Source organism: Halictus rubicundus, unplaced genomic scaffold (genome assembly GCF_050948215.1).
Source record: "Halictus rubicundus isolate RS-2024b unplaced genomic scaffold, iyHalRubi1_principal scaffold0198, whole genome shotgun sequence".
In the NCBI taxonomy this organism is placed as follows: domain Eukaryota; kingdom Metazoa; phylum Arthropoda; class Insecta; order Hymenoptera; family Halictidae; genus Halictus; species Halictus rubicundus.
In genome coordinates, this window is record NW_027488739.1 from 280,972 (window position 1) to 291,272 (window position 10,301).

At 53.3% G+C, this 10,301-nt stretch overlaps 1 protein-coding gene across 1 annotated transcript; it reads left to right on the forward strand.

Annotated features, from left to right (window-relative positions):
• Nucleotides 1-3,786: 3,786 nt before the first annotated feature.
• Nucleotides 3,787-6,953, forward strand: LOC143363969 (uncharacterized). The gene is made up of 2 exons (XM_076804499.1): nt 3,787-6,676; nt 6,790-6,953. The coding sequence occupies exons 1-2, from the start codon at nt 3,787-3,789 to the stop codon at nt 6,951-6,953; spliced, it is 3,054 nt and encodes a 1,017-aa protein (XP_076660614.1).
• Nucleotides 6,954-10,301: the final 3,348 nt, after the last annotated feature.

Consider the following 10,301-nt stretch of genomic DNA (forward strand, 5'->3'; position numbering starts at 1 on the left):
CTACCATGGCATCGGACTTTTCATCTTTGTTTTTCTTCCTCACCTGATATTCGTCTAATAATTTTATTTTTAGTTCTTCAGGGGTAGGTAGTTCTTGTCGTGACTTGATGGCCACTCTCAATGATTCATAGGACTTTGGAATGCTAGAAAGTAAGAGAATGACTGTCATTTCTTGGGGAATTTGTATCTGCATGGCTTCCAGTTTATTTACGGTGTCGAAGAAGTTTGATACATGATCTCTCATGTCCTGAGATTCCTCCATCTTGTGGTGAATCAGTTCCTCTAGCAACATTGCTTTTCGCGTGGGCCCTTCCGACTCGTAAATAGTTTTTAGTTTTTGCCAAACTTCTCTAGACGTGTTACATCTACTTACGTGTTTCAATTCTTCTGGGCTTATTGCGAGAATAATGTCAGACATGGCCTTCTCGTCAGCGATTTCCCAAGCTGTAATATCGGCTGCGTTGTCACCTGTGGCAGTGGGTTTCTGTTTAATTCCGTTAACAAATCCCCACGCGTCGTTCTTCACGAGCAATGCCTTCATATGGATCTTCCAAGTGTCATAATTTTCTTTCTGAAGGGGTGGAATTTTAATCGTTAGTTGACTCATTTTCGTTTTGTATGAACCGAGAAAATAAAATAAAGAATATGCTCGAATTTTCTTCGAATAATTAATTATTTGCTGTCGGTTCGTGTATAACAGAAAGCTTTCGTTTTTCGCTTTTCTTTCTCGACGCGAGCACGTGGCGAGGAGAGCGATTTCCACGATTTGAATTTTTTTCAGTCTCACGATTTATATTTCCAACTTCACTTTTAGCGCAGTTTGTAGTGAGCCTGGGCCCATAACCTGTGGAAGATTAGCAGGTTAATCACGACACTGTTTTAGATAGAACAATAATATTTTAATCACAGCTCAAAGGATGCGTGTGTCACATGGACGATAGCAAGTACAGAATAGAATAGGTTATAAAAAAGATGAGATGGTAGATGGCGCAAGGTGTGCGACCTTAAGGCAGATTTCCAACATGCTAGAGCCGGCCGGCTAGCCGGCTAGCATTCTCGACGAGAATATTCGCAGGCTAGTCGGCCGGCTCGTAGCGTGGCAGTACGAAGACAGAATGAACATGCTGTATTTATTTAAAAAACTATCAACCAGAAGTTTTCTGTGTTCCTCGTGGTAATAGATTTTGTTAAGGAATTTGAACGTTGTAACAAACGAAATAACAATTTATTACCACGCTAACGAAAAAGAAAGAATATCATCTGACAATCTGTGTGGTGAAACAATTCGTCATTATTTATTTCAAAAGCTGTTAACTAGAACATTTCAGAGTCTCTCGTGGTAATAGATGGGGAATACTTTGTTAAGGAATTTGAGCTTTATTAGGAAAAAGCTACCAGAATAATTAATAATACGGTACTCCCTTTCGGAGCTATAGGTTCGAGCTACCATTTGTTGGGTTTGAGGGGAACATCTGTCGTATTTTAAATAGGCAGGTAATTTTTCTTCTGAATCAAAAACACATGTTGAATGTGAAAAATTATTAGATCTCGAGATATTTTCAAAAAATGTCATACATTTTCTTGTATTTGGTGAAATACAGCTACACTTTTTCAAAATCTTAGTTTTCGTACTCGAGTTACGATACGTGACTTGCTACTGAATTATGAAATGCTCACTCGTGCAAATCGGTTTCTGTTATGATAACAATGTCGAAAGGGTGTTTACCTTTACAACATAGTTATGAAGTGTTTGAGTATCTTCTTCAATAAAGACATTTTTTGAAAATATCTCGAGATCTAATAATTTTTTTGCCATGGTACACTAATCATTTTTTACGTAGAATGAAAGGAAGAATCTATTCTATTTAAAGAAATGATGCAATTGTTAATTGCACATGCACTGCAGCATCTAAAAAAATTTAAAGGCCTACAGATGTAGTGCTCTTCGAACCATTTATCTTTCTCCTTTATCATTTTTTCGTAAATGCAATTGTTCGGGATTTACGCGAAGAGGGGTTCAGCCGCCAATAAAGATACGCGCAGAAGACAAACATATTTCTATGTGCACTCAAGTAAAACACGATTTTAATGTTATATGACAGAACCGTATGTACATGTTTTCAATAAATCGGCTCTAACGACTAGATCGACGGCGCGTGCGCGACGTCGCCCCTGCGTCGCACCCCGCGTCCCGCGAGCCACCGGGTGGATCGAGCAGCTTGGTGGACCTCGCGAGCCGCGCGGGGAACGGGAGGCAGGAGCGATCGAGACAACGGTCGATCGTCGCAGTCTTGTCTGTTCAATCGACCATCGGTGTTTTTCTTTACGTGCGTTCCTTAACCCGTATAGCTTTTCCCGATCCGTCGGCTTCTCTATTTCTTCTCACGATCTTAGAGAACTTTCAGAACTCTCTCAGATCATTGAGAGATCTGCATTGTTCGAAACATTTGGTCCTTCGAGCCGGATCAACGTGCGAGCGGGCTCTTGAGCATCGGCAACGATCCACCCCCTCGTTTATTCCGCGCCCCTGTTTTTTGTGCTTCTCTTCACGCGGCTCGTGCTCCAGTCGGCGTTCCGTCGGTTTTCTCGTCTGGAAACGAAGCAACAGTGAGAAAAGTGCCGAGTTTTTCCGTTAAGAACGTGTTTCGAAAACGGTTAGTTTTGAATCGTCGACGGTTGTCTCCTTTGGTGACCCGTACCAAGGCGAGCTCGTCCGTCCGACAAACAAACAGTTGGAGCGTTTGAGGTTGCCCGCAAGGCCAAACTCGGTGTGTTTCGGTTTCAACTCACCTTCAACTATCTTCGGTCATATCGTGCGCGTGTTCGAATATGTCAACGAAAGTGACAGAGCTCGTGGCCGCGCAAACGGATCTCGGCGGTCGCATCTCCCGCTTCCTGAGCAACCTGCGAAAAAGCGGAGCTGAGTATCTGACTCGACCGAACCTCTTGAGGCGAAGGGAGTTGCTGGAGAGCTACTGGAGACTGTTCACCGAGCGCCATGCAGAGATCACTCGCCAAGCAGAGCCCACGCTCCCGTACCTGTTCACCGACCTTTTCTCCGAGGTCGAGGAGGCTTACATCGAACACGGCTCTGCAATAGACGAAATGTTAGAGGCCAAACCCGCCCCTCCCACGCCCGTGCCGGTGAACACGATGCCGGCGGAGTCGGAGGTGGTGCTGCCGCCGATGAAACTGCCTTCCTTCTCGGGGGACCTGTACCAGTGGGAGAGCTTCCGTGACCAATTCTGCTCTCTCGTCCACGAGTCCACCCGCATCCCTAAAGTGAGGAAGATGCAGTATTTAAAGTCCTGTCTGACAGGTGAAGCCGCCAAAATGTTGGACCTCACGCCCATCACCGAGGCCAATTACGACGGTGCTTGGACGGCCTTGGAGCGGAGGTTTGGGAATCAACGGATACTCACTGCAGCGCACATGAGACGCTTGATCACTTACCCGACCCTGGCGAAGGCCCAGCCGTCAGAGATCAAGCGTCTGCTAGACGAATTTCGGCAGACTCAGCGGGCGTTCCAGGCGTTAAGGAAACCGGTCGCGGAGTGGGACGAGTGGCTGGTGTTTCTCGCGTCGGAGAAGCTCGACCACACGACGAGGTTGGCGTGGGAGATGTCTCTGAGGGACCCCACGGCCACGCCGTGCTTCGACGACTTGGAGAGCTACCTCGAGAATCGCGTTCACGCTCTAGGGTCGGCTCGGCCTCAGGACCCGCCTGCTCCGGTTCCGAAGGGTGGAGGCGCCGTGATCCGACCCATCCCATCTTCTGCGCGTAACATGTTGGCGGTCAAGGTCGAAACGAAGTCCAAACCTAAGGGAGGACGTCTGTGCCCACTGTGTTCTGGAAGTCACGCCCTTAGCGCGTGCAAAACGTACAAGGCACTCTCAGCTGCGGAAAGGAGACAGTTCGTGCAGAAAAAGGGCCTCTGCCTCAACTGCCTCGCGTCCAGTCATCAGCAGACGCAGTGTTCCTCGGAGTACCGCTGCTGGGCGTGCGACGGGACCCATCATACCACTCTTCACGACTCCTTCCAGCGGGGACAACCGAATGAGGCTACGACGTCGTCCACGTCGGCGGCGTACGCGGTCAGCACCAACCGGGTCACCCTTCTCGCCACCGCCAGGGTCTCCCTAGAAGCGACCAACGGACGGACTCTCACCGTCAGGGCTCTGCTTGATTCTGGATCGGAGTCGTCGTTCCTGTCAGAGTGGGCGGCTCAGTCCCTCAGGCTGAAAAGACGAGCGGTGCGAGTGGAGCTGACGGGATACCAGGGAGCGAACGTTGGAACCGCACGATCCGAGGTCCAGGTAACCCTCCGATCTCCTCTTGACCGTACTTTCCAGGTGGCCGTAGATGCCCTGGTTACAAAGCGTCTCATCGCTCCGACGCCGGCGCAGCGTGTCCTCCCTGGAGACTGGCCTCACGTACAGGGATTGCCTCTGGCGGACCCGCACTACTCTGAGCCAGCACAGGTAGATGTCCTGCTCGGTGCCGACGTCTGCGGGATGCTACTTCTGGAGAAGAGATCGGGGCCCGCTGGCACACCCGTCGCTGTCCGAACTCCGTTCGGCTGGACTCTGCTAGGGCCCGTCGAACAGCCGGCAGCCGCAAGATCGACACGGATCCTCCACGTGAGTCGTCAGGCCTCGTTACCGGACCTCCAGCTGTTCTGGGAACTGGAGGAAGTCGCCCCGTCGTCACCGATGTCACCAGAGGATCTACAATGCGAGGAATTGTTCAGCCAGAGCACGCGACGCGACCCCACCGGGAGGTATGTGGTTCGCTTACCTTTTAGGGGGGAGGAGCGCCCGAAGGTCGCGTCCTCGAGAGCGGTCGCTCTGAGGATGCTACTCAACGCCGAGAGGAACCGATCCCGCGACCAATCTCTTCGCGAGCAGTACGTGGGTTTCATGGAGGAGTATCATCGTCTGGGACACATGGAGCGGGCGCGGGAATCGCTGATGAACCACGAGCCCGGCTGCTACTTGACGCACCATGCGGTCTGGAAGGTGTCAGACGGTCGCAAGAAGATCCGGGTCGTGTTCAACGCCTCGCTCGGGATGGGTTCAGGAGGCTCTCTGAACGACTCGCTGCTCGCTGGCCCGAAGCTCCAGAGTGATCTGTGGGCGGTGATCACCCGTTGGCGTCTGCATAAGGTGGCATTCTCGGCGGACATCGTAAAGATGTTCCGGCAAATTCTGGTCCACCCCGAAGATCAGGATTGGCTCCGAATCCTGTGGAGGAATGATCCTGGTGAAGCGGTTACTGATTTCAGGCTCTCGACGGTCACCTATGGTACTGCTCCGGCACCTTACCTCGCAAATCGGGTCCTGAAGCAGCTAGCCGTCGACGGGGAGAGTCGATTTCCGTTAGGAGCACGGGCCGTCAGGGAACATTCGTACGTGGACGACATCCTGACTGGCGCAGATGACCTTCAGCGAGCGTTGGAGATACGTCGGCAGTTGACGGACCTCCTCTCCTCCGCGGGTTTCCAGCTGGATAAATGGGCCAGCAACGTCCCCGAACTCCGCGCTGCGTGCGTGGAGGAGAAGGTCTTCCAAGACAAGGAAGTCCACGGCGCTCTGGGGCTCTGCTGGGACGTCCGGGGGGACACGCTAGCAGTCCGCGGACCTCTTTTCTCGGATGCCGCTGCGTCCAAGTGGACCAAGCGGACCGTGCTCTCCGAGATCGCCCGACTGTTTGATCCCCTTGGGTGGTTAGCTCCGGTCATCGTACGAGCAAAAACGATACTGCAGGACCTCTGGCTCGCTGGAGTTTCGTGGGACGAGCCTCTGGACGCGTCGATGGCTGCACGCTGGTCACAACTAAGGATCGAGATTTCCTCATTAACGGTCGTCACGGTACCGAGGTGGGTTGGGTTCTCACCGTGCATGTCAGACGTGGAGCTCCACGGTTTCAGTGACGCCTCAGAACGAGCGTACGTGGCGGTCGTCTACCTCGTGGTCCGGCGTAAGACGGGATCCTGGTCGAACCTTCTGATGGGGAAGACGCGGGTGGCTCCTATCAAACCGCAGACTATTCCCAGGCTGGAGCTGTGCGGCGCGGTTCTGCTCGCACGCTTGTTGTCGTCTCTGCGGTCGGCTCTGAACTTCGACGAGGTCACAACCCACGCTTGGTCCGATTCGACGGTGACCCTGGCATGGATCCGGACGCATCCGTCGAAATGGAAGACCTTCGTCGCCCACCGGGTCGCGGAGATCCAGAACCTCCTACCTGGGGTCACGTGGCGGCATGTGGGGACACTGGACAACCCCGCAGATCTAGCCACCCGAGGGATATCAGCTGAGGAGCTGCGTGCCTCACCTCTCTGGTGGCACGGACCCTCCTGGCTGACCGCCGCACCTGGCGAGTGGCCTGCGACCACTACGCTCAGCCCATGCGAGGTCGCACCGGAACAAAGGTCTGTCGCCGTCGCGCAGGTGGTCGTGGCACCGGAGGAAAACTCGCTGGTCCTCAGGTTTTCCTCACTCTCAAGGCTGACGCGTGTCTCAGCCTATCTCAGACGCTTCATCCACAACACCAGGAGGCCAGCTGTCAAGAAGACCGGGCCACTGTCGGTTACTGAATTAAAAGAAGCGCTAACCTGTGTGGTCCGTGTGACGCAGCGCTGCACGTACTCACAGGAGATCAGAGCACTCACCCAAGGTAAGGTAATCCCGACTTCCTCGTGCCTCAACACTCTGGTCCCGTTTTTAGACAACGACGGGGTCCTGAGAGTCGGAGGGCGCCTACGGCTGTCATCGTTGCCGGAGTCACAGCGGCACCCAGTCCTCATCGAGAGGTCGACCCACCTGGCGACGTTGATCGTACGGGATGCACACCAGAAGACTCTGCACGGGAGCCTCTCTACGACTCTGGCCTGGGTCCACAGGGCCTTTTGGATACCCAGGTTGCGACCAAGGGCGAAGCAGGTCCTACGTGACTGCGTCACCTGCACACGGCTCCGGGCAGAAGTGGGACAACAACGCATGGGAGACCTTCCGCCTTCCCGGGTATGTCCGTCAAAGCCCTTTTCTGCAACAGGTGTGGACTATGCAGGGCCAATCCAGATTCGCACCACCAAGGGCAGGGGTCACAAGAGCCACAAGGGATACATTGTGGTGTTCGTCTGCCTGGCCACCAAGGCGGTGCACCTAGATGCAGTGACTGACCTGTCGTCGGAGGCCTTCGTGGCAGCGTTCCAACGGTTCGTGGCGCGTCGGGGGCGATGCAGCAGCTTGCTCAGCGACAACGGGACCACCTTCAAGGGAGCTGACGTCATGCTGAGGGGAATGTTCCGGGAGGCATCGCAATTCCACACGGCTGTTTCGGAGGAACTGGCCAACGGCGGGACGCAGTGGACCTTCATCCCTCCTTACTCTCCGCATATGGGGGGCCTGTGGGAAGCGGCGGTCAAGTCGGTGAAAAACCACCTTCGACGGGTGATAGGGGAGGCGACACTCACCTATGAAGAGATGGCCACGCTGCTGTGCCGGGTCGAAGCGTGTTTGAACTCACGACCTCTGACCCCGCTGACCGACGACCCACAGGACACTAGTCCACTCACTCCCGGGCACTTCCTAGTCGGCGAACCACTTCACACCCCCCCCGAGCCTCCCCCCGAGGCAACCGCCTCGTCTCTGACCGCGCGGTGGAGATTAATCCGTAATCTCCACGACCACTTTTGGCGCAGATGGAGAACTGAGTATCTTCACCAGCTGCAGCAGCGTCCAAAGTGGCAACGACGGCGAGAAAACATCGGTATTGGCACGCTCGTTCTCGTCGCCGACGAAGTCACCCCGCCAACCCGCTGGCCACTCGCACGTGTCGCCGAGGTGCATCCCGGACCCGATGGGCTCGTTCGTGTGGTCACTCTACGACGGGGAGACCGCACCTTCCGCCGGACCGTCGCCAAAGTGGTCCCATTGCCGGTCAGAGACGACGAAGGAGGAGCTCAGGGGGAAACATAGTCGGTACAAAATCCGATACGCACGAGGTCACTACGCGGACTTGTCATGGCGGGCGGCGCCATTCATCGTTTACGCGACTGAATTAACGCGTAGCGAGGTAGAAACCCCCCACTCCAACTCGCATCGACACATCGATCTCGCGCGCCATCGAACGGTGAAACATCAACGTCGAACAATCGACGTCGAGGCGGGCGGTATGTTCGGGATTTACGCGAAGAGGGGTTCAGCCGCCAATAAAGATACGCGCAGAAGACAAACATATTTCTATGTGCACTCAAGTAAAACACGATTTTAATGTTATATGACAGAACCGTATGTACATGTTTTCAATAAATCGGCTCTAACGACTAGATCGACGGCGCGTGCGCGACGTCGCCCCTGCGTCGCACCCCGCGTCCCGCGAGCCACCGGGTGGATCGAGCAGCTTGGTGGACCTCGCGAGCCGCGCGGGGAACGGGAGGCAGGAGCGATCGAGACAACGGTCGATCGTCGCAGTCTTGTCTGTTCAATCGACCATCGGTGTTTTTCTTTACGTGCGTTCCTTAACCCGTATAGCTTTTCCCGATCCGTCGGCTTCTCTATTTCTTCTCACGATCTTAGAGAACTTTCAGAACTCTCTCAGATCATTGAGAGATCTGCATTGTTCGAAACAGCAATAATAACGGAGTTATGACTTGAAACAATTGCGTGGACCACCCTGTATAAGGATGTGCGATGCTGTTTCACTAAGTGCCAGGAACGTTTCCTATTTCCATGGTGTTGTAAAGGAGAGGTACGGATAGATTACCTAAGGAGCTGTGGAGCCCCTAAAAACATTTTTTTTTGTGCCACGCACAGCAGGGAACTGTCAACGCGCTCTCGAAAGGCCATCTGGAAAGGGTCGAGAGGCCAGAGAAGAAATTCGGTTCCAAAGTCTGACACGGTTGCCGTTAGTAAACGCTAGGACCAAAACCAGGGTTGTAATTTTGAGCCGGCCGGCCGGGCCGGTGAGATGTGCATCGACCTTTATGCTGGTTAACGATATAAGAAATAGAATACAATATGGAAATAGTAGGAACTAGAAGACGCTTGATATAGTAACGCTTTGGAATGGAATTGCTAGATGTGAGCGCGACTGAAGGGCGATCAAGAGCGAGCTTTCGTTTTTCTAGGGACTGCACGGACCTCCTTCGCTCGGGGTCCGTGTGGGGCGAGCGTGACGCAACCGGGTATCAAGGTGGGCTCGACATTATCGTAAATATCGAGAGATTTAGTGCTCGTGTGGAGTTCGTAGGAACTTTTCACCCTAGCAGGAACGTATAGGATCTCAATGACACGCCGATCACGTTGTATGCTTACGTATCAATCAAATGAGAGCGGGGACCCAGAAAAATTGGATCATGGATCGCTTTTATTAATTTCGCGGACATCGTTCGCGCCACTGCGGCGAGGATGTGTACCCGAGTTTCGCGGCCTATACCGCGAATGTTAAAGGCCTTGTTGAGGTTGGGATGTTCCGGGGTATTCGGGGAAAACACTCTAGTACGCGTAGTGTAAACTACATTTATTCATAACGATATTGTTGCGGAGGCTTCGGCTCCGCCTCGCCGGCGAACACATCCCTCAACTAAACAACAACACCGAACACTACCAACAACTAAATAACTATTTGTTGGCTGTCAACGGACAATGTTAAAAGATGCGATACAGGTGCGTGCTCTCGCTTCGTCGACTCGAGAGGTTCTGTCGTCTGTCTTCTTCTTAACAACAACCCCGTTGGCCGGATACCACAATATCGATACGACGGCCAACTTCTCTCGATCGCCGCAATCGACAGCTTCCATCGTAACACTGCTCCCCCTCTCGAAAAACGGGCGTCCCGACCGCGGCTACATTCGTCTGTGGTAACGTCCCAACCTTCATGCCTCGTAATCGAAAGACGGCTCCTTGACATGTTAACCTCTGTCTGAAAAGTCGGTGAAAGAAAAGAAATTTGCTTTAACCCGGTGGCCTTAATCAGACAGTAAACGTCCCGACATTTGTCCTCTGTCTCAGGGGAAAACCACCTAAAAACCCTGAGCAGGACGCTGGCACGAGGTATTTCCCTTAATGCTTCAGTGTAGTTATTCCGTCGACTTCTCGCCCTTCCCCTTGACTCTTGTGGCTTGAGTGCTTCTTTCTTGACGTTTTCCCGGGTGCTGCCCTCTCCCCGGGCGATCACCGAGTCCTCTCCAGGATGCACCTCCAATCATCGCGAAATCTATCCGCGATAATATGGTGACTGGTGCACCACTCTTTGTGGACCAGTCGGGAAAGGGGGTACCCTCCTGAGGACGTATCCT

Bases quoted from the DNA above. Each gene is read 5' to 3' on its own strand.
- LOC143363969 (XM_076804499.1), top strand. From the start codon at position 3,787: ATGTTGGCGGTCAAGGTCGAAACGAAGTCCAAACCTAAGGGAGGACGT. The intron at 6,677-6,789 runs GTAAGGTAATCC...CCGGAGTCACAG, and splicing joins GATCAGAGCACTCACCCAAG to CGGCACCCAGTCCTCATCGA.